Raw genomic sequence first — 25,261 nt, forward strand, 5'->3', positions numbered from 1 at the left:
GCAGGGGGCAGGGTTTCAGATTTCAGGATCATTGGGACTTCTTCTGGGGCAGTTGGGACTCGTACAAGAGAGACGAGTTACACCTGAACTACAAGGGGACCAATATCCTTGCAGACAGGTTTGTTCGTGCTATTGGGAAGGGTTTAAACTAGATTTGCAGGGGGATGGGAACCAGAGTGCCAGAGCAGCTAGTGGAGCAGGGGTGAAAATAAATTATGTTAAAAGTTCATACAAAGTCACAAATAGAATGGTTGTGTGTGGTGGTAATAATCTTCTGAGGTCTGTCTATTTCAATGCAAGGAGTATTGTGGGGAAGGCTGACGAGCTGAGAGCATGGATTGACACATGGAATTACGACATTATAGCCATTAGTGAAACTTGGCTGAAGGAGGGGCAGGACTGGCAGCTTAACGTTCCAGGGTTCCAATGTTTCAGACGTGATAGAGGCAGAGGAATGAGAGGTGGTGGGGTGGCATTGCTAGTCAGGGAACATGTTACAGCAGTGCTCAGGCAGGACAGATTAGAGGGCTTGTCTACCGAGGCCATATGGGTGGAGCTGAGAAAAAGGAAAGGCATGACCACATTAATGGGGTTGTATTATAGACCACCCAATAATCAGCGAGAATTGGAGGAGCAAATCTGCAGAGAGATAGCAGACAACTGCAGGAAACAAAGTTGTGATAGTAGGGGATTTTAATTTTCCACATATTGATTGGGACTCCCATACTGTTAAAAGTCTAGACAGGTTAGAGTTTGTAAAATGTGTTCAGGAAAGTTGTCTAAATCAATATATAGAGGTACCAACTAGACAGAATGCAATATTAGATCTCCTATTAGGAAATGAGTTAGGACAGGTGACGGAAGTGTGTGTAAGGGAACACTTTAGTTCAAGTGATCACAATACCATTAGTTTCAACTTGATTATGGATAAAGATAGATCTGGTGCTCAGGTTGAGGTTCTAAACTGGAAAAGAGCCAAATTTGAAGAAATGAGAAAGGATCTAAAAAGCGTGATTGGGACAGGTTGTTCTCTGGCAAGGATGTGATCGGTAAGTGGGGAGCCTTCAAAGGAGAAATTTTGAGAGTGCAGAGTTTGTATGTTCCTTGAATTAAAGGATTAAAGGCAAAGTGAATAAGAATAAGGAACCTTGGTACTCAAGGGATATTGGAACTCTGATTAAGAAGACAGAGATGTATGACATGTATAGGTAACAGGGAGCAAATAAGGTGCATGAGGAGTATAAAAAGTGCAAAAAAATACTTAAGAAAGAAATCAGGAGGGCTAAAAGAAGACATGAGGTTGCTTTAAGTAAGTATGCAAGGTACAGCTAAAGGTAAGTATGCAGGTACAGCAGGCAGTGAAGAAAACTAATGGCATGCTGGCCTTCATAACAAGGGGAATTAAGTAGAGGAGAAAAGAGGTCCTTCTGCAGTTGTACAGGGCCCTGGTGAGACTACACCTGGAATACTGTGTACAGTTTTGGTCTCCAAATTAGAGGAACGACATTCTAGCTATTGAGGGAGTACAGCGTAGGTTCAGAAGGTTAATTCCTGGGATGGAGGGACTGTCATATGTTGAAAGATTGGAGCAACTTGGGTTGTATACACTGGAATTTAGAAGGATGAGAGGGGATCTGATTGAAACATATTATTAAGGAATTGGCCACGCTAGAGGCAGGAAACATGTTCCCAATGTTGGGGGAGTCCAGAACCAGAGGCCACAGTTTAAGAATAAGGGGTAGACAATTTAGAATAGAGATGAGGAAAAACTTTTTCACACAGAGGGTTGTGGTTCTGTGGAATGCTCTGCCTCAGAAGGCAGTGGAGGCCAATTCTCTGGATTCTTTCAAAACAGAGTTAGATTGAGCTCTTAAAGATAGCGGAGTGAAGGGATATGGGGAGAAGGCAGGAAAAGGGTACTGATTGTGGATGATCAGCTATGATCACAGTGAATGGTGGTGCTGGCTCGAAGGGCTGAATGGCCTACTCCTGCACCTATTGTCTATTGTCTTTGGCAGTCAAGGTGCAGGATAATCCAAAGAGCTCCGACAGGTATATTAAGAGCAATAGGACAGTAAGGGATAAAATTGGTCCTCTTGAAGATCAGAGTGGTCAGCTAAGTATGGAACCAAAAGAAATGGGGAAGATCTTAAATGGACTTTGTGCATCTGTATTTATTAAGGAAACTGGCATGGAGTCAATGGAAATAAGGCAAACAAGTAGTGAGGTCATGGAACCTATATAGACTGAAGAGGAGGAGGTGCTTGCTATCTTGAGGCAAATCAGAGTAGATAAATCCCCAGGACCTGACAGGGTATTCCCTCAGATCTTGAAACAGACTAGTGTTGAAGTTGCAGGGGCCTTGGCAGATATATTTAAAATGTCGGTATCTATGGGTGAGGTGCCAGAGGATTAGAGGATAGCTCATGTTGTTCCGTTGTTTAAAAAAGGCTCTAAAAGTAATTCGGGAAGTTATAGGTCAGTAAATTTGACATCGGTAGTAGGTAAATTATTGGAAGGAGTACTGAGAGATAGGATCTACAAGTATTTGGATAGACAGGGACTTATTAGGGAGAGTCAACATGGCTTTGTGCGTGGTAGCTCACGTTTAACAAATCTATTAGAGTTTTTCAAGGTTACCAGGAAAGTGGATGAAGGGAAGGCAGTGGATGTTGTCTACATGGACTTCAGTCAGGCCTTTGACAAGGCTCCGCATGGGAGGTTATTTAGGAAGATAGTTAGTTAGATATTGGCTCAATGGAAGAAGCCAGAGAATGGTAGTGGAGGATTGCTTCTCTGAGTGGAGGCCTGTGACTAGTGGTGTGCCACAAGGATCAGTGCTGGGTCCATTGTTATTTGTCATCCATATCAAGGATCTGGATGATAATGTGGTAAATTGGATCAGCAAATTTGCTGATGATACAAAGATTGGAGGTGTAGTGGACAGTAAGGAAGGTTTTCAAAGCCTGCAGAGAGATTTGGACGAGTTGGAAAAATGGGCTGAAAAATGGCAGATGGAGTTTAATACTGACAAGTGTGAGGTATTGCACTTTGGAAGGACAAACCAAGGTAGAACATACAGGGTAAATGGTAAAGCACTGAGGAGTGCAGTAGAACAGAGGGATCTGGGAATACAGATACAAAATTTCCTATAAGTGGCGTCACAGGTAGATAGGGTCGCAAATACAGCTTTTGGTACATTGGCCTTTATAAATCAAAGTACTGAGTACAAGAGTTGGAATGTTATGGTGAGATTGTATAAGGCATTGGTGAGGCCGAATCTGGAGTATTGTGTGCAGTTTTGGTCACCAATTTACAGGAAGGATATTAATAAGGTTGAAAGAGTGCAGAGAAGGTTTACAAGAATGTTGCCAGGACTTGAGAAACTGAGTTACAGAGAAAGGTTGAATAGGTTAGGACTTTATTCCCTGGAGCATAGAAGAATGAGGGGAGATTTGATAGAGGTATATAAAATTATGATGGGTATAGATAGAGTGAATGCAAGCAGGCTTTTTCCACTGAGGCTGGGGGAGAAATAAATCAGAGGACATGGGTTAAGGGTGAAGGGGGAAAAGTTTAAAGGGAACATTAGGGGGGGCTTCTTCACACAGAGAGTGGTAGAAGTGTGGAATGAGCTGCCAGATGAAGTGGTAAATGGGGGCTCACTTTTAACATTTTAGAAAAACTTGGGACAGGTACGTGGTTGAGAAGTGTATGGAGGGATATGGTCCAGGTGCAGGTCAATGGGACGAGGCATAAAAATGGTTCGGCACAGCAAAGATGGGCCAAAAGGCCTGTTTCTGTGCTGTTATGTTCTATGGTTCTATGGTCCACAATGCTGTGTCAAACATCTACTTACTTTAGAAATTACCTAAGGTTACCCATAGCCTCTATTTTTCTAAGCTCCATGTACCTATCCAGGAGTCTCTTGAAAGATCCTATCGTATCCGCCTCCACCACCATTGCCGGAAGCCTATTCCATGCACACCACTCTCTGCGTAAAAAACTTACCCCTGACATCTCCTTTGTACCTACTTCTAAGCACCTTAAAACTGTGCCCTCTTGTGTTAGTCATTCCAGCCCTGGGAAAAAGCCTCTGACTATCCACACGATCAATGCCTCTCATCATCTTATACACCTCTCTCAGGTCACCTCTCATCCTCCGCGCCTCCAAGGAGAAAAGACCGAGTTCACTCAACCTATTCTCATAAGGCGTGCTCCCTCATCCAGGCAACACCCTTGTAAATCTCCTCTGCACCCTTTCTATAGTTTCCACATCCTTCCTGTAGTGAAGCGACCAGAACTGAGCACAGTACTACTCCAAGTGGGGTCTGACCAGGGTCCTATACAACTGCAACATTACCTCTCGGCTCTTAAACTCAATTCCACGGTTGAAGAAGGCCAATACACCGTATGCCTTCTTAATCACAGAGTCAACCTGCATAGCAGCTTTGAGCGTCCTATGGACTTGGACCCCAACATCCCTCTGATCCTCCACACTGCCAAGAGTCTTGCGAGGAATACTATATTCTGCCATTATATTTGACCTACCCAAATGAACCACTTCACCCTTACAACAGGAGTTCTGCAGATGCTGGAAATTCAAGCAACACACATCAAAGTTGCTGGTGAACGCAGCAGGCCAAGCAGCATCTGTTCACTCTTCCTTCAGTTAGTCCTGACGAAGGGTCTCGGCCTGAAACGTCGACTGCACCTCTTCCTACAGATGCTGCTTGACCTGCTGCGTTCACCAGCAACTTTGATGTGTGTCACTTCACCCTTATCTGGGTTGAATTTCATCTGCCACTTCTCAGCTCAGTTCTGCATCCTATCAAAGTCCTGCTGTGACAGCCATCCACAACACCTCCAACCTTTGTGTCATTGGCAAACTTACGAACCCATCCCTCCACTTCCTCATCCAAGTCATTTATAAAAATCACGAAGAGTAAGGGTCCCAGAACAGATCCCTGAGGCAGAACACTAGTCACCGACCTCCATGCAGAATATGACCCAGCTGCAACCACTCTTTGCCTTCTGTGGGCAAGCCAGTTCTGGATCCACAAAGCAATATCCCCTTGGATCCCATGCCTTCTTACTTTCTCAATAAACCTTGCATGGGGTACCTTATCAAATGCCTTGCTGAAATCCATATACACTACATCTGCTGCTCTTCCTTCATCAATGTGTTTAGTCACATCCTCAAAAAATTCAATCAGGCTCGTAAGGCATGACCTGCCCTTGACAAAGCCATGCTGACTATTCCTAATCATATTATACCTCTTCAAATGTTCATAAATCCTGCCTCTCAGGACCTTCTCCATCAACTTACCAACCACTGAAGTAAGACGCACTGGTCTATAATTTCCTGGGCTATCTCTACCACCTTTCTTGAATAAAGGAACAACATCTGCAACCCTCCAATCCTCCGGAACCTCTCCCAGCCCATTGATGATTCAAGGATCATTGCCTGAGGCTCAGCAATCTCCTCCCTCGCCTCCCACAGTAGCCGGGGGTACATCCCGTCCGGTCCCGGTCACTTCTCCAACGATGCTTTCCAAAAGCTCCAGTATATCCTCTTTCTTCATATCTACATGTTCAAGCTTTTCAGTCTGCTGGAAGTCATCATTACAATCACCAAGATCCTTTTCCATAGTGAATACTGAAGTATTCATTAAGTACCTCTGCTATTTCCTCCAGTTCCATACACACTTTCCCACTGTCACACTTGATAGGTCCTATTCTTTCATGTCTTATCCTCTTGCTCTTCACATATTTGTAGAATACCTTGGGGTTTTCCTTAATCCTGCCTGCCAAGACGTTCTCATGGCTCCTTCTGGCTCTCCTAATTTCCTTCTTAAGCTCCTTCCTGTTAGCCTTATAATCTTCTAGATCTCTAACATTACCTAGCTTTCTGAACCTTTCATAACCTTTTCTTTTCTTCTTGTCTAGATTTACTACAGCCTTTGTACACCACGGTTCCTGTACCCTACCATAACTTCCCTGTCTCATTGGAACGTACCTATGCAGAACTCCACACAAATATCCCCTGAACATTTGCCACATTTCTTCCATATCGTTCCCAATTTAAGCTTCCAAGTTCCTGCCTGATAGCCTCAAAATTCCCCATACTCCAATTAAAAGCTTTTCTAACTTGTCAGTTACTATCTCTCTCCAATCCTATGATAAAGGAGATAGAATTATGATCACTGTCTTCAAAATGCTCTCCCACTGAGAGATCTGACACCTGACCAGGTTCATTTCCCAATACCAAATCAAGTACAATCTATTGTAGGCTTATTTACATATTGTGTCAAGAAACCTTCCTGAACACACCTAACAATCTCCACCCCATCTAAACCCCTTGCTCTAGGGAGATGCCAATCAATATTTGGGAAACTAAAATCTCCCATCACGACAACCATAGAACCATAGAAACTACAGCACAGAAACAGGCCTTTTGGCCCTTCTTGGCTGTGCCGAACCATTTTCTGCCTAGTCCCACTGACCTGCACACGGACCATATCCCTCCATACACCTCCCATCCATGTATCTGTCCAATTTATTCTTAAATGTTAAAAAAGAACCCGCATTTACCACCTCGTCTGGCAGCTCATTCCATACTCCCACCACTCTCTGTGTGAAGAAGCCCCCCCCTAATGTTCCCTTTAAACCTTTCCCCCCTCACCCTTAACCCATGTCCTCTGGTTTTTTTCTCCCCTTGCCTCAGTGGAAAAAGCCTGCTTGCATTCACTCTATCTATACCCATCATAATTTTATACACCTCTATCAAATCTCCCCTCATTCTTCTACGCTCCAAGGAATAAAGTCCTAACCTATTCAACCTTTCTCTGTAACTGAGTTTCTCAAGTCCGGCAACATCCTTGTAAACCTTCTCTGCACTCTTTCAACCTTATTTATATCCTTCCTGTAAATTGGTGACCAAAACTGAACACAATACTCCAGATTCAGCCTCACCAATGCCTTATACAACCTCATCATAACATTCCAGCTCTTATACTCAATACTTCGATTAATAAAGGCCAATGTACCAAAAGCTCTCTTTACGACCCTATCTACCTGTGACGACACTTTCAGGGAATTTTGTATCTGTATTCCCAGATCCCTCTGTTCCACTGCACTCCTCAGTGCTTTACCATTAACCCTGTATGTTCTACGTTGGTTTGTCCTTCCAACGTGCAATACCTCACACTTGTCAGTATTAAACTCCATCTGCCATTTTTCAGCCCATTTTTCCAGCTGGTCCAAGTTCCTCTGCAGGCTCTGAAAACCTTCCTCACTGTCTACTGCACCTCCAATCTTTGTATCATCAGCAAACTTGCTGATCCAATTTACCACATTATCATCCAGATCATTGATATAGATGACAAATAACAATGGACCTAGCACTGATCCCTGTGGCACACCACTAGTCACAGGCCTCCACTCAGAGAAGCAATTCTCTACCACCACTCTCTGGCTTCTTCCATCGAGCCAATGTCTAATCCAATTTACCACCTCTCCATGTATATCTAGCGACTGAATTTTCCTAACTAACCTCCCATGCGGGACCTTGTCAAAGGCTTTACTGAAGTCCATGTAGACAATATCCACTGCCTTCCCTTCATCCACTTTCCTGGTAACCTCCTCGAAAAACTCCAACAGATTGGTCAAACATGACCTACCACGCACAAAGCCATGTTGACTCTCCCTAATAAGCCCCTGTCTATCCAAATGCTTGTAGATTCTGTCTCTTAGTACTCCCTCCAATAACTTACCTACTACTGACGTTAAACTCACCGGCCTATAATTTCCCAGATTACTTTTCAATCTTTTTTTAAACAACGGAACAACATGAGCCACTCTCCAATCCTCCGGCACTTCCAGCAGACAACTCTGCTATTATTACACCTTTCCAGGATCTGTTTCCCTATCTGCTCCTCGATATCCCTGCTACTATTGGGCGGCCTATAAAACACACCCAGTAGAGTTATTGACCCCTTCCTATTCCTAACCTCCACCCACAGAGACTCCGTAGACCATTCCTCCATGATATCCACCTTTTCTGCAGCCGTGACGCTATGTCTGATCAACAGTACCACGCCCCCACCTCTTTTGCTTCCCTCCCTGTCCTTTCCGAAACATCTAAAACCTGGCACTTTAAGTAACCATTCCTGTCCCTGAATCATCCAAGTCTCTGTAATGGCCACCACATCATAGCTCCCAAGTGCTGATTCACGCTGTAAGCTCATCCACTTTGTTCACAATACTCCGTGCATTAAAATAGACACATCTCAAATCGTCGGTCTGAGCGCATCCTTCTCTGTCACCTGCCTATCCTCCCTCTCGCACTGTCTCCAAGCTTTCTCTACTTGTGAACCAACCTCCTCTTCCCCAGTCTCTTCTGTTCGGTTCCCGCCCCCCTCACAATTCTAGTTTAAACTCTCCCCAGTATGCCAAAGCACAATGAGCATATTCATCAAAATGATGTGAAATATAAGAGACTTTAGTGTTAGATCTACCAGAGATGCTGGAAGTTTTGCTTCATTGGTTCCTTTGGATTGATTCCGGACTGCGCCCTGCTGTATTGGAACTGTATCCACAACGCTTGCAGTCTGGTGGTGAGCCTCACTTTCTTTATTAACAGCGAGACCTGGACTGAGCCCCGTAATATCTTGAGTCGCAATATTATTTTCTTGTAGTGCAGCAGTTTTTCTTTCTTGCATTGACACATCTTTCCTTATCACTGCCCTCCCTAAATTTGGCTTGGGCTTCTGGAAACGGCTCCTTACTGATCGACCTGGTTTCTCTACAAATCTGAAGAAAAGCAAACATTAATATACAAAATCCAAATCCAGCACTTAAATTACTGAAATATTTCATATTTTTTTAATTTAATGATTCCTTATAACATACAAGTTTCTCCATATTCCTCAACCTTTGTATTTGGTCACATGTGAACTAAGTAACTTCGAGCAGTTCAGCACTTTGTGTAAAACCAAATTATCCTATCCGGATACATAGTAGCTCGGTATGGCAACTGCTCTGCCCAGACCACAAGAAACTGCAGTGTTCTGGACATAGTTCAGCACTTCACTGAAAACAGCCTCCTCTCTGTCGACACTTCTCACCGTCTCAGTAAAGTAGCTAACGTAATCAAAAACCCCACCCATCCAGACATTCTTTATTATCCCCTCTCCCATCAGTCAGAAGATACAAATGCAAAGAACAATATATAAGCAGCTTCTACCCCACTATTATAAGTCTATAGAATTGTTCCCTAGTTTGACAAGTTTGATTTTCGAACTCAAAATCCACCACATTAGGACGATGCACATTATTGTCTACCGGCACTGCACTATCTCTGTAGCTATTACACGTCATTCTGTGTCTGTTATTGTTTTACTTTCTACCCTAAGAATTAGATAGGAAATAATAGGCCACTGAGGCTCGATGAGTATTTGGATGGACAGAACCATGTGGTAGGTCATATCTAACCAAACTCATAAGAGTTTTTGGAGGAGTTAACAAGGTAGGAGCCCATGGCAATACAGGAAAGATATTAACACAGATAAAGCAATGACTGATTAGCAGGAGACAAAGAGTGGGAATAAAGGCAGCCTTTTCTGGTTGGCTGCCAGTGACTTGAGGTGTTCCACAGGAGTCTGTATTGGGACCGCTTCTTTTCATGATGTATGTCAACAATGTGGATGATGAAATTCTTGGTTTTGTGGCAACGTTTGGAGACAATATGAAAACAGGTGGAGGGGCAGGTAGTGTTGAGAAAGCAGAGAGGCTACAGAAGGACTTAGATAGATTAGAATGGGCAAGGAGGAATACAGCGTCGGGAAGTGTATAGACTATTTTCCAAACAGGGAGAAAACTCAAAAATTGGGAGTGCAGAGGGATTTGGGAGCCCTCATGCAGGATTCCCTAAAGGTTAATTTACAGGTTGAATCAGTGGTGAGGAAGGCAAATGCAATGTTAGCATTCATTTCAAGACGACCAGAATATAAAAACAAAGATGTAATGCCAAGACTGCGTAAGGCACTGGTATGGCCTCATTTGGAGTATTGTGAGCAGTTTTGGATGCCTTATTTAAGAAAGGATGTGCTGACATTGGAGAGGGATCAGCGGAGGTTTACAAGAATGATTCCAGGAATGAAAGGGTTATCATACGAGTAGCGATTGAAGCCTCTGAGTCTGTACTTGCTGGAATTTAGAAGAATGAGAGGGGATCTCACTGAAAAATATCAAATGTAGAAAGGCTTAGATAGAGTGAATGTGATAAGGATGTTTCCTTTCGTGGGGAGTCTAGAGGGCACAACCTCAAAATAGAACAATGTCCATTTAGAAAAGAGATGAGGAGAAATTTCTTTAGCTAGATGGTGGTGAATCGATGGAATTCATTGTCACAGACGGCTGTGGAGGCCAGGTCACTGGGTGCATTTAAGGAGGAGGTTGATAGGTTCTTCTTGATTAATCAGGGTATGAAAGGTTATGGGGAGAAGGCAAGAGAATGGAGTTGACATGAAAACGAATCATCCATGATTAAATGCCAGAGAAGACTTGATGGCTAGATGGCTGAATTCTGCTCCTATATCTTAGGTCTTATGGTTACCAAGAAGACTGACGAAGAAAGAGCAGTGTACACGCATAGCAAGGCTCACATGTGAGGCTGGGCCAGAATGTTAAGTCACTTGGCTTCAGGATAAGGTGGTCATTTGAATTGAACAGTGGTTGAGCAGGAGAAGGCAGAGTGGTAGTGGAGCAGTGTCTCTCTGACTGGAGGCCTGTGATTAGTGGTGTACCGAACGTTTTGGTGCTGTGTCCATTGCTGTTTATCATCTATATTAACGAGTGGCACAATGGCTGTTGTGATGTGCAGTGTGGCCTCACTTTCAGCTTCCACCACTGGCGAGCAGTCTTGTGAAAAGGAGAGGTGAATGTCCAAGTTTCTCCCTGCCGCTACATAGCTTCTGCAACAGCAAGCCTCAAGTCGTGCTTCCTCGCTGGCCACACACGGAAACTGAACTCCTTTCCAATTCAGGCTAAACCACAGAGGAGGAGAGGAAGTCTGGCCCCTCCGCACGTAGTACACAGGTCCACTGGCATGTGGACACCACCTGGGGCTCGTGAGCAGACCCTCAGCTACAGGTAAATAGCCCCACTGCCTTGTAGGCAATCTCAGGAGAGACGAAGGCTAGAGGAGTAAACCCAGACAGGAGATCCGGAGTGGAGCCATGGACAGCTGGACATCACTGAACATCCTCCTGGCAGCTCTTGCAGCCAAGCTGATGCCAAACGTAAACATCGGGAAATCTGCAGATGCTGGAAATTCAAGCAACACACATCAAAGTTGCTGGTGAACGCAGCAGGCCAGGCAGCATCTCTAGGAAGAGGTACAGTCAAACGTATTGCTTCCTAAGCTTTCCTTCGGACAACACTAGTGAGTCATTCATCGTTCACATACATGAGGAGTAAAAATCTTTACATTATGTCTCCATCTAAATATGTAATGTGCAATCATAATAATTTATAATAAATAGAACAGCCAATGTAACATAGAAATACACTCAAATCAGCGTTTTAATCAGTCTGATGGCCTGGTGAAAGATCTGTCCCAGAGCCTGTTGGTCCTGGCTTTTATGCTGCAGTAGCGGGCATAGTGGACATAAGGAAGGCTGTCAAAGCTTGCAAAATAATCTAGACCAGCTGGGAAAAAGGAGTAGAGGACTTGGGATGTTATGCTGAAGTTGTATAAGATGTTGGCGAGGCCAAATTTAGAGTATTGTGTGCTCTTCTGAACACCTACCAACAGGAAAGATATAGATTAGGTTTGGACTTTATTCAATGGAGTGCAGGAGAATGGGGGAGATTTGATAGATGTATACTAAATGATGAGGAGTATAGATAGGGTAAAAGTAAGCTGGGTTTTTCCACTGAGAAGTGAAACTAGAACTAGAGGTCATGGGTAGAAAGCAAAAGATGAAATATTCAAGGGGAATCTGAGGGGTAGCTTTTTAGCTCAGAGGGTGGTAATACTATAGAACAAACTGCAGCAGAAGGGGTAGTTGTGGGTTCGATTGTCATTTTGGATAGGTGCATGGCTGAGAGTGGTTGGTCCAGGTGCAGGTAGATGGAACTAGGCAGAATATCAAGTCGGCATGTACCAGATGGATAGAAGAGCCCGTTTCTGACCTGCAGTGCTCTATGGCTACTTTCTCAATGCACTGGTAATGAATTGCTCAGTATGAACAAAATGCAAGACGAGCTTTTCACTGTTCTTGGTACACTGGACAATAATAAGCATATAGCACATTTATAAATACAGTAGGGTTAGCCTTAACCCTAATGGTGACAAAGTTTAAAAGAAGTGGCAAACCATTCTTGTAAATACTTGAACAGCTGTTGTACAGCTTCACTGAAAACAACCTGGGAGTAGGTCGTGAATCTGCTTTGACAATGGTGCACTCTACTGAGGTGAACAGGGAAACACAGGAAATGCGATATATTACCGTGGAGCAGTGACAGAATCCTGAACTTCACATGGCGACACCTCTTCAGCTTTATCAGCTCCTTTTTCAGACTTCAATATACCACTGACATCCTACAGGAAAATACACAGCTCATTTACATTCACTTTAGCTTCTGAACAAAGTCACCGAAAGACAATTTCACTACCAGCAAAAAGAGAGTACGAACATTCGCAAAACACTTCCTGTTTGTCAAAATAATCAGTTACATTTGTCCAAATCTGTACATGTCACAAATGCTATGAGGTACAGTCTTTCTCCCCAAAGATGACACGCAAAATTAATCTCATCATGAAAGGGAAGATCAAAATTGATCAGGGAGAAATCCTCAGAACTGCTATATAAACAAAAGCTTTAAATAATGAACAAACACAAACAGAGGCATACAAGGTGAAAGGAGGCATAGATCAGATCAAGAGGAGAGCCGGAGACTGTTCCCCAGGGCAGAATTAGCTAATACAAGGTGGCATAATATTAATATGTTTGGAGGAAAGTATGGGCCGATGTCAGAGGACAGCCCAACATTGTGCATCGAAGGGCACAGATAAGTATTTTATACAGAAAGTGATGGGTGCATGGAACACCCTGCCAGGGGTAGCGGTAGCGGCAGATACATTAGGGACATTTAAGAGACTCTTAGACAGGCACATGGATGATAGAAAAATGGAGGGCTATGCAGGAGAGAAAGGTTAGATTGATCTTAGAGTAGGTTAAAGGGACCGACCAAAAGGAGAAAGGGCCTGTACTGTGCTCTACGTACAAACAACTGAGTGCATTTAACCCTGTTCTTTAATCTGCTGTGTAAATATGGAACACATATTTAGCTTTTATGATTGTTGAAAAGTTACTTCTCCCAGCTCCTGGTGTTGACGGCCTTCAATTCAAAAGGTAGGATTACTGCCTCAATGGTACAAGTTTAGTGACATAAGAATTTTTCCCCAATGTTGGCTGCTTGTTACTAATGCACAAAATTATATAGAAATTTGTGAAAAAGAACACTTGTAAATCAGACTGTCTTTTGAAACAAAGACTTACTGACAGACACATACAACGTGGATGAAAGCACAATTCACAAAGTACAAATAACGTCAATCTCCCTGATAGCTTAAAACACAAGACAGCCTGTGACACAGTTTCATTACGAGTAGTGCCCAACCTTTCTGGTGTCTGATTCTTTCAGACTCACTCTCAAAAGTGACAGTGTAAATGTCAGTGCAAGGCATAAACCGTCTAGTGAAGCCAATTCCTTTTGAGCAGCAAAGCAGCAAACAAACAGCCCTATCTCAGAGTGTGTAATACTCACAAAAGGCACAGATCAAGTGGACAGCCAGAGTCCTTTTTCCTGGGTGGAAATGATGTAGTTGTGGCTCTATTCCAGGATATGTGCTGTGTATGCTACACTGCCGCACACCTCGGCTGAAGAATGGCCCATTACACACACAGTATTCATTTCAAAGAGATCCAATATTTCTACTGCATGCAAACACAGAGGTGCTATTCTCTCCTACATCCCAGCCACACCCATCCACTTTCAGTAGCGGGCAACTTTACAGCTCTGAACCTGCCATCAACACCTTCTCTCCTTCACTGGCATATATCAGGAAATTTGCTGTTTTGCGGCAGCAGTACAGTGCAAAGGCATAACATTACTATAAATTCAAATGTATTATTGTGTATTATTTTATCAAATGTAAATAAATAGCACAAATGAGGTGCTGTTTATGGACGGTTCAGAAATCTGATGGTGGAGGGGAAGCTGCTGTTCCTAAAACACATGGGAAGGGGACTGCACATTGATGAAGCAGTTCAGATGTTGCTAATTTCAGCTCTTTTCACAACATTGCTGCAAAAACTTTCAAATGTGTAAAAATCAATTTCAAATACGGACAGCTGCTAAAGAAACTCTGCAGATGTTAGTCCCTAACATAGTTTTAACAGTCTACTTACAGGAGAGCATGTTTATACCTTTTCTGACTGTTCATCTGTGATCTCAGAACGTCCTCCAGGGTAAGCATCATGATCCGGTAAAAGTGACTCTTCCACTATGTCAGCCTCGGACTGGTTGGTGACAGCCCCAGACTCCATCACGTTGGCACTAGATTGGGTGGCAATGCCCCTGGACTCCACCATGTTGGCGGATTGGGCAACAATGATCCCAGATTCCATCACGTCGGCCCCGGATTGGGTGGTAATCACCCCAGATTTCATTACATCAGTGCAAGATTGGATGGCAATGGCCCCAGGTTCCATCACATTGGTGGATTCCATCATAGCAGCCCTGGAGTGGATATCATCAGCCTCTGACTGGGTATCATACGCCCTGGACAGAACATCATCAATTTCAGATTCCGTCACATTAGCACTAGATTGGGTGGCGTCAGCCCTGGATTTCATCATGTTGGCCCCAGTTTGGGCAGAGTCAGGCTCCGACTGGGCAGCATCAACCCCAGATTCCATTGTGTCAGCACTAGATTGGGTGAGTTCGGCTGTGAATTGGGCAGAGTCAAGTTCTGACTGGGCAGCATCAATGCCAGATTCCATCGTGTCAGCACTAGATTGGGTGGCGTCAGATCCAGACTGGGCAGAGTCAAGTTCCGACTGGGCAGCATCAACCCCAGATTCCATTGCATCGGCACTAGATTGGGTGGCGTCAAATCCAGACTGGGCAGCATCAACCCCAGATTCCATTGCATCGGCACTAGATTGGGTGGCGTCAGCCCTGGGTTCCATCGTATCAGCCCCAATTTGGGCAGAGTCAGGGCTTGACTGAGCAGCATTGGCCCGGGATTCAACCGTGCTGTCACAAGATGTCCTGGGCTTGGGAGTGGTTTTTCTACCCGCTTTGTTCCTTCCAACCAGTTTTAAGTTGGGTTTAGATTTCTGAGGCTGAGCGAGCTGACGTTGGTTAGAATCTCCTCTTGGGTCTGGGGGGGTTGTTGCTGATGCTGTGTCACTCTCACAGTCACTGCAACAAACATTTCGGCAAAATAATTACTAAGCAGAAAGATGTTCAAATATTTAGAAAAGGGAAATAACTCAAGTTTCAAGATCCATAGCACAGCATCATCAGCAGTAGATGAATAAATGGCAAAAACAGAGACATTTTATGAAATAATACCAATGTCAAAAGTCCTGATACAAGTCTCTGTCAGAGTCATAGAACACAAGAGCCTTCGGCCCATCTAGTCCGTTCTGAACATTTAATCCGCCGAGTCCCATCGACCTGCACTGGGACAGCAGCCTTCCATACCCCTTCCCTCCCCTCCCATCCCATCCATGTACCTATCCAAACTTCTCTTCAGTACTGAAATTGAACTTGCATGCACCATTTGCACTGGAAGCTCATTCCACACTCTTACCATCCTTTGAGTGAAGAAGACAGCCCTCATGTTGCTCTTAAATATTTCACCTTTCAACCTTAACCCATGACCTGTAGTTCTAGTCTCCCCCAACCCCAGTGGAAAAAGCCAACTTGCTTTTACCCTATCTATATCCCTCCATCAACTCACTCATCAAAGCCAGTAAATCCCAATAGTAGAAGCTAGCTTTGCATCACTTTCTTCCCTCCCAATTTTCCACAGAAACCAAACTTTACGAATGACACTGTCCATCTGTTAAAGTGCAGACAGTTTTGAGCAATTAACTCCAAGCAACTTGAATGCAATTCTTACAAGAACAATAATTTGGAAAAAAGATTTGTCTCTAATTCTACTTTAACCTTGGTAGTGTAGTGGTTAACATGATGCCAGCAATCAGGGTTCAATTCCCACCACTGCCTGTATGTTCTCCCTGTGACTGGGTAGGTTTCCTCCAGAAGCTCTGGCTTCCTCCCACATTCCAAAGACATACGGGTTACGGATAGTAAATTGCTATGATGGCACTGGAAGCATTACAACACTAGCAGGCTGCCCCCAGCACATCCCCGGACTGTGTTGATTGTTGACGCAAACCGTACAGATGAAAAATAAAGCTAAGCTCTAATAATCTCTATTACTTAGAATATTTTCTCAGTCTTTTTTATTTCATTAAATTTCTGACCTTTTATTCACATTATTCATCATGCTTAAAATTGTTAGCATAACAAAATGTTCTTCAAGTAGCATCAAAGACACCAACTACAAAATCCCACATGCAGCCGACAAGGACTGAATAATGTCCAGAGATTGGCAAGTAAGTGATTCAGCAACATAATTTACTGCTCTGTTTATTTTCAAATCAGAGCTTGGAAACCTGCTGTGCATCTCTCTGAAAGTTTCACGACATCACCGTACTTCCTAGTTCAGCTTTATCCACTCTGTAACATGGTCAGATTTGAGAAACAGCCATTCCACGAGGAAAGGAGCTGCAGTGCCTGCTTCAACTCACAGATAAAGGACATGAAGAAATCATGCAAAATTAGCTTTATTTTGAAACTGAGACACCAGCCAGATATGTGATTATTTCTCACAATGACTTAGTGTGCATGCGCCGGGCGTGCATGCAGCCTGGTACAGCCGTTCCAATCAGTATCCTTACTTTCTTCTTCTCACTTTTTAACTTACGTGACTTTTTGTATTTTTTTTTCCACAGTAACACGTCGAAGCCGCACCCTCTCTAACATGTTGGTAGAGAGAGTTTTATTTGGGTTTTTAGCGCTGGAAATAGTTACATCCCGACAGGCGGGACAGAAGCATGGTCGCATTGTGTATTCCAGGGACCAGCTGTTTGTGCTAATGCCGGCTGGTTTAGTGAGCAGAGCAGCGGACACCCCTGCTGAAACCTGGAGGAAAACACACAGAGGATGCAGAGGGGGATCACAAAGTCAAGGAAAGAGGAGCAGGTCAAGACAACAGAGACTTATGGAGAAGAGGAGTTCGGTGGGTAATAAAATGGACGAATTCACAGCACTAGCCAGGCGTCAGAGAACATTTCGGGAGTGCAGTGTTATGTGTTTCACTGGAACAGGGCTGCACGAGGACATATCCAATCAAAACTCCTCCATGGATGGCTTCCAGACCATTCCGGCTGACTGGAAGTGCACTGAGAGCAGTAAGCGTAAAGGAGTTGGGTGCTTACTGTTCTGGCTAACAACAGATGGTGCAATCCGGGTCATATTATGATCGAGGAACGTGTTTGTAGACCGGATATTGAACTTTTTACTGTTGGACTTCGGACACATTCCACCGAGATACAACACTTGGCGGCACGGGAGGTCGTTCCTGCCTGTGGCCATCGAACTTGCAGCTACTCCCATGGAGGGTCAGACACCCTGAGCCAATAGGGTGGTCCTGGACTTATTTTCCATCTGGCATAGTTTGCATTTTGTTGTTTGATTGTTTGTGGTTTTTGTATTGCTATATTTACGCTCTATTCTTGGTTGGTGCGGCTGTAACAAAACCCAATTTCCCTCGGGATGAATAAAGTATATCTATCTGACATCGAAACATACAATGAAAGGTGTCGTTTGTGTAAATGACCAACACAGTCCAAAGATATGCTGGTGGAAGCCCACAACTTACTAACCCTAACCTTGGAATGTGGGAGGAAACTGAACCACCCAAAGGAAACGCACACGGTCACGGGAAGAATGTACAAGCCCCTTACAGACAGCGGCAGGAATTGAACCCCAATTGCTAGCAAGATAAAGCGTTTTGCAAACAACAATACTATTGTGCCCTCCAATCTTCTTACATTGTCTCAATTATCTCAAATACCTTAAAACAGGGGTCCCCAACCTTTGTTGCACCGTGGACTGATTTAATATTGATAATATCCTTGCGGACCGGCTGACCGGGGGGTGGGGGGGTTGTTCAAGTAGAATTAAACTCACCTCAACATGTCTTTTACAGTTAGGGTTGCCAACTTTCTCACTCCCAAATAAGGGACAATAGCAGTCAAATCCCGGGACACTTTACCCCAGGAAAGACTACCATGACCATGAAGCCTTGCGCAGGCACCTGTGTGCGCATGTGTGATGTGCACATGTGCATACATGCCGATTTCCCCTCCCCCCACAAACCGGTTTTGCCTTCATCTTCCCTACTATACTGTACATACATTATTTCCACTTTATATAGGCTGAGTATTTATCATATCATTCTTGCTTTTACTATATGTTAGTGTTATTTATTTTCCGTTTTATCTGTTATTTGGTATGATTTGTTAGGTTATTTTTTGGGTCTGGGAACGCTCAAAAATTTTTCCCATATAAATTAATGGTAATTGCTTCTTCGCTTCAGGCCATTTCTGCACAAAAGGTTTCATAGGAACGCTCTACCTTAGCGGGGGGAAATACAGGACAAGGGCAGTCCTGTATGGAACAAACCAATTTAGCCCAATATACAGGATGTCCCGGCAAATACGGGACAGTTGGCAACCCTATGTTCAAGTTCAACAGTGTGTGACAGGGAATGAGGAAAGGTGCAGCTGGCTCATATCGTTTCCTCGCGGCCCGGTAGCACATGCCTTGTGGTCTGGTGGTTGGGGACAGCTGCCTTAAAGGAACTATATGCATGCAAGTTTATCATCTGTACCTTAACAATTCATCTTCCTCGCTGGGCTTTCCCTTTGTCCTGGCTTGTGAAGGCTGTTTGCTTTTAGAAGCTTCTTGGCCAGGTGATGCTTCAACATTGGCCGCCGTATGGCTTTCATCTTCGGCTTCTCCAACTGGCTTCTGAGCGCCGTCTTTTCTACCAGAACCTGAATCGTTCTGGGCTCCTACGCAAACATAATATTTTTCATTGTGATACAATAAAAGCATCCACAAACAAAGAATTTGGTGTGTTTACTCAGCTCTAGGTTCGTGTGGTAACGTTCACCTGCTGCAAAGGAGTTCAATCAAACTTCCTCTCTGAATGACAGATACTTAGTTTTATGTTTCTCTTCTGCTCACTTTCTCTGTAAGTGTTTTCTTTTTTTTAAATTTTATTTTTATTTGAATAAGGAATTCACAATTATCATGTACTTTTTTCACACATATAACCTTTTCCATTTTTTTATATGCATAAAACTACAATTATTTATACATTCTTAAGTACACATTGAGATGATATAAAAGGAAAATAAACATTTAAATAGATAATTATGTACTGTGGTAAATCTAACCTATTAGGCTAAGTAATGAAATTAGTTGTTAAGAAAAATGGTAATAATAGTTTCCATACAACCCTTCTGGACCATTTCCACTGGTCCAAAATGTTGCATACAAGCCTATATACCAACCATTGTAGGTGTTTATATCCCAATTTGTTCGTGCTTGTTCCTGCCCGCAGACATAATTATCCAATCCCTATGTACTTATTTACCTAATTTTTTCATTTTTTTTATCCCTTTCCCAAATCTTTCCCTTTACTTGTGTTAATTCTCTATTTTCCAAAAAAAAACAAACATTTAGACTTGGGGTGCTTACGTTAGCAATATTACTGTGTTGATGAGAAGAGCAATATAAATCATTAGGAGAGTCATCTAAAGTCTGCTCGCATTGGGGTTATATATTCAATCCATTTATTCCAGATTTGATAAAATGTTTCTTTTTGAGTTCTCAGGGAGTAAGTCAACTTTTCCATTTTAAATATTTCCAAGATAATTTCGTACCAATCTTCTAATGTAGGTGGTATTGGATTTAGCCATTTTCTAGTGATTGATTTCTTACTTGCCGCTAAGAGGGCCTGCAGCAACTTTATATCTTCCTTCTGTTCAAGGAACAATACATGCCCCAAATAGAGCGTCTCAAAGTTCAGAGGTATCTGGGACCTAAGTACCTTAACTAATGTTCTATGAATACCTTCCCAAAATAGACTTAATTTAGGGCAATCCCAGAAAATATGAAAATGATTTGCCTCCTTGGAGCTGCACCTTCTCCAACACATCACATTTGTATCTTTATATTTTTCCTGATATGGGGTTTTGAAGTATCTTATAATGTTTTTCCAACAATGTTCTCTCCAAGTCAAAGAATTAGTCGAGGACCACTGAAAGCTGCAGATTTTCCCCCAAGCCTCCTCTGAAAGTACCAACCCCGCTTCTTTCTCCCACTTCTCTTTAATATACAGTGTATTTACATTTTTAGCATGGGAGAGTGCATTATATAGGCGAGAAACTGATTTACTGGGTATTGAACTGCAAGCCGAATTCAGAATCTTGAAAAATTCTAATTCTACTGTTGATAGGTCTGTATATCTACAACTCTGGTTAACATAGTTTCGTATTTGAAGGTACCTAAAAAAGTCATTATGTTCTAGGCCATGTTTGTCCTGCAGGATTTGGAAACTTTGTAATACTCTTTTATCTATAAATGAGAGGTAGGTTGTAAGACCTTTCTTTATCCATAGCTCAAATCTTTTATCTCCTCTGTTGGGAAGGAATTCGGTATCATATGCACACCATCTAAAGAGTTTTAACATGTTATTAATTCCACATGAATTAACCACCTTCTGCCATACTTTTAATGTAAGATTTATCCAAGCATTATTAAATTTTTCCAACTGGGCCATCAATCCTTTGTCAGCTATTGAGGCCTGAAGAGGAAAACTGTCAACTAATCCAAATTCTATTTCCTTCCATCTAGCCTTATATTCCCTATTACACCAATATAACAGAGGGGTTATCTGTGAGGCATAAAAATAATTTCTCAGGCAAGGAAGAACCATACTTCCCTAACTGTAAGGTGTTATATCGAATTCTAGGTTTCTTTCCTTGCCAAATGAAGCAGGAAATCCATTTGTCCCATTCCCTGAATTGATTATCATCCACCTCCACTGGTAAAGTACGGAAAAGATATAATAACCGAGGAAGAATATTCATTTTTATAGTATTTATCCTTGAATTTAAACTTAAAAAGGGGATAAGATTCCATCTATGCATATCTGCTTTTATCTCTGAGATTAATGGCCCATAATTTACCTGTGACAGTGTTGAAAGATCCTTCGGCAGGGTTATTCCTAAATATTTTAATGATTTAGCTTCCCACTTAAGATCGTATGCATCCTGCAATTTTTTTGGATGGTGTATAATTTAGGGACATAACCTGCGTTTTCTTTACATTTATTTTATAACCTGATATTTTCCCAAAGTCATCCAACAGTGTAAACAATCCTATAAATGATTTTTCTGGTTCACTCAGATAGACCAAAACATCATCTGCGAATAACGCCACTTTCTGTTCAATCCCTGCCACCTTGATACCTTTTACGATTTCGCTCTGTCTTATTAGTTGGGCAAGTGGTTCAATATATAGCGCAAAAAGGAGAGGAGAAATTGGGCATCCCTGTCTAGTGCCTCTCTCTAAAATGAAGGAGTCAGAGAGGTCCCCATTTATCTTAATTCGGGCTGTAGGGCTGTCATATAGAGTCTGAATTACTTTAATAAACCTTTCTTGAAAGCCGAATCTTCCTAACACTGTGTATAGGAATGCCCAACTAACCGAATCAAAAGCTTTCTCAGCGTCCAATCCTACTACCATTGTCTCTGTCTCGTTCTTATTAACCTGTTCTAATATGTGCAGAGTTCTCCTTATGTTGTCCTGTGTTTGTCTTTGTTGAATAAATCCAGTCTGGTCTAAATGGATTAGGCCAGGTAAAAGCTTTTCCAATCTGCGCGTTAATATAGATGTAAATAGTTTGTAATCTAAATTAAGAACACTAATTGGCCGATAATTGCCACATTCTAGTTTATCTTTACCCTCTTTAGGAATAACTGAAATAATCGCTTCTCTCCAGGAAGGTGGAGTTTCTCCCCTCTGCAAGATCCAATTAAAGGTGTTTAGTAATGGGGCTAACTGTGTCTTCAGGGACTCGTACCGCTCTGAGGTAAACCCATCAGAACCCGGGGACTTTCCAGCCTTTAACCTAGAGATGGCCACGTTCAGTTCTTTGACAGTTACTGGTTCTAATAAACTTTCATTTTGTAAATCTGTAAGTTTAGGTAGATCTAAAAAATTCAATACACTGTCTATATAGGGCTCATTGGGGGTCCGGGGTTGGGAGTACAGCTCTCGATAATATGTTTCAAAACTCTCTTGAATTTTCCCTATTGTACTCTTCACAAGCTTTGTCTTTGGATTCTTTATTTTATGAATTGTATTGTCTGCTTGTTGTTTTCGTAATTTATATGCTAATAATCCAGCTGATTTACCTCCTACTTCATAATTCTTTTGTCTCAGGTAAAGAAAATTTCTTTGAGTTTCCAACGTATAAATATCATCAATTTCACTTTGCAATTTCCTAATTTCCTGTTTTCCATTTGAATTACTTTTGTTGCTATCTACAACTTGAAGTTGTTTTAATTTTCCTTGAAGGTCTGCTAATTTTTGTGCATTGATTTTTTTCATGTGAGTAGTAATGGAAATAATTTTCCCTCTCAGTACAGCTTTCAATGTATCCCATAAAATCACTGGTGATGTTTCTCCCGTGTCATTAAGGTCTAGATATTCTTTGATTTCTCCCCTTAATCTCTCCATTACTTTCGGGTTATTGAGTATATGTGAGTTTAGCCTCCATAGTGTTTTCCTCATTTTCCTTTCCAGGATTAGAGACATAGAGACTGGGCTATGATCCAACAGATCAATTGTTGCAATATTACAGTTTTTTTATCCTGAGTCTATCTGTATTAAAGATAAAGAAATAGTCTATCCTTGAATAGGCTGAATGAGGGAAAGAGTAATATGTATAATCTTTACTAGTAGGGTGTAATTCCCTCCAGACATCTATAATTCCCAACTCCTCCATCAATGAATTCACTTTCCGAGTCAGAGGTTTATTCTGAGTAACTATTCTTGAAGAATCTAATATAGGATTTAATCTAATATTAAAATCCCCTCCGCAAATTACTACCCCTCGAGAACTGACCATTAGGTCAAAAATGTGTCTATAAAATGACCATTCACTACCTGGAGGAGCATAAACATTCAGCAATGTTATTTCTGTACCTTCTATTCTTCCTGTGATTTTTACAAACCGTCCTTCTTTGTCTCTAGTCTCTGAAATATGTTCATAATTAAGAGTACTTGATATTAAAGTAGCTACCCCTCTTTTGTGACTCAATTTATATGATGAATAAAATACATGCTTAAAGCCCATTCTTTTTAATTTTCCATGTTCAGATTGACGCATATGTGTTTCCTGGAGGAAAGCTATTTGTGCCCTCTCTTTTTTCAATTTAGACATAATCTTATTTCTTTTAATTGGATTCAAAACCCCATTAACATTATAGGAAATTATTTTTACCAATTCAGTTTGCAGTTTTCTCTAGTAGAAAAAAAGCACTCTCCTTTTCTAACCAAACAGTAAGCAATCCCTTCTCAACAGTAAACCAAGACATATAACCACACCCTCGACATTTCTGAACGTATAACATTTGAAAATTTTTCCCGACTTCCCACAGTGAGGCCTGAGCACCAACCCGCCTCAGTTCAGAGGGATAACCTCTATCTTCACCCTGTGTTAGAGGGCCCTCAGCAGTTTGAATAATCATAGAGAATTTTCTCCTATTTATGTCTCGACCATATTGCTATCATTCAAGTTATTCCGCCTAGTTTATTTTCAGTTACCAGTTTTCATTTTACTTTTAAGTCCGATTTACTCTTTTCAGTCATTTCTCTTAATTAATCTGTATTCTCTGTACATTCGCGTCTGAATATTTGCAGCTTTTCCTTGTAGTTTGATACTCTGGTTTGAGTGGAGCGTCCTCGCCCCACTAACTGCCACGACTTCTGCCGAATCCTCTCCAGTAGCGACTCCGGTTGGGTGATAACTTTAATAGGTAGTCCCCGGTCCGCCAGGTCCGACGTTGCCTCCTCCACCGTAGCGTAAGTTTTTGTCCCTTTGTCGTAAAAGACTCTCAACCGAGCTGGATACAGGGTCTGGAATCTGATGTTGTTTTCCTTCAGGACTCTCCGTGTTTCCGTATATTCCTTCCGTCTGGCAAGAATCCCCGGTGCGTAGTCGTGGTCTAAACTGATTTTGCAGTTGTTCCACATGAAACCTTTCTTTTGCCATGCTCTTTTAAGCACCTCTTCCTTCGTTCTGTAACTGAGAAATCTGATCAGAATCGATCTGGGCTGGGCGCCTGCCGGAGGCTGTGGTGCCAACGCACGGTGAGCCCTTTCTATCTGTAGGTCTTTTGCGGCCGGTATATCAAGGTTCTCTCTAAGCAGCTTCTCCACGAAGGGAATCATCAATCCGGGTTTACCTTCGGTTCCTTCGGGAACTCCGTAGATCCTCACATTTTCCCTTCTCGAGCGGCCTTCTTGATCTATTAGTTTCCACTGGAGCTGGTCTTGTAGCTTCAGCATTTCTGCTATCACTTCCTCGGCGTTTTGTAGCTTCTCTTCAATTCCAACAATCCTCGCTTCAGCTTCATCTATCCGCGAGTTAGTTTTTACTATTTCTCCTTTAATATCTTCCAGCTGTTTGCTGTTATCTTGTCGGAACTCGCGAATCTCTCCGAGAATCAAAGACAGAGTCACCGATTCCCCCTCATTATCTCCGTCCTGGCTTGCCGTGGGGGAGCTAGGCCCGTCGCCTTGCTGCATCTCTTTATGTTTATCAGCCTTCGAAGTGGACTTTTTATTTTTATTCTTGTTCTTAGACATCATCCTTGCCCCTTTTATTAATATAGTTATGCAATATTAAGTATTTGTCTAAATTCGATTTTGGGGCAGTTTACCTTCTTTTTTGTCGAGAGACCTTTTCCTTACGCCGCCATTCCCTTGATGACCCGGAAGTCCCCTGCTCTCTGTAAGTGTTTTCATC

General features: G+C 42.4%; 1 protein-coding gene across 3 annotated transcripts in view; it reads right to left on the minus strand.

The window, feature by feature from the left end:
* LOC134357631 (transcription factor TFIIIB component B'' homolog) overlaps nucleotides 1-25,261 on the minus strand; it is a 133,094-nt gene that overhangs the window by 74,463 nt on the left and 33,370 nt on the right. For all 3 annotated transcript variants that reach the window (XR_010020682.1, XM_063069258.1, XM_063069257.1), the window contains exons 12-15: nucleotides 19,046-19,229; nucleotides 14,499-15,498; nucleotides 12,516-12,607; nucleotides 8,520-8,814 (exon numbers count right to left, since the gene is read on the minus strand). Coding sequence is in view for 2 of the 3 variants with exons in the window: in XM_063069258.1 (XP_062925328.1) it covers nucleotides 8,520-8,814; nucleotides 12,516-12,607; nucleotides 14,499-15,498; nucleotides 19,046-19,229 (1,571 nt within the window). In the remaining variant the exon portion in view is untranslated. The remainder of the gene's footprint in view (nucleotides 1-8,519; nucleotides 8,815-12,515; nucleotides 12,608-14,498; nucleotides 15,499-19,045; nucleotides 19,230-25,261) is intronic.

Source organism: Mobula hypostoma, chromosome 16 (genome assembly GCF_963921235.1).
Source record: "Mobula hypostoma chromosome 16, sMobHyp1.1, whole genome shotgun sequence".
NCBI lineage: Eukaryota > Metazoa > Chordata > Chondrichthyes > Myliobatiformes > Myliobatidae > Mobula > Mobula hypostoma.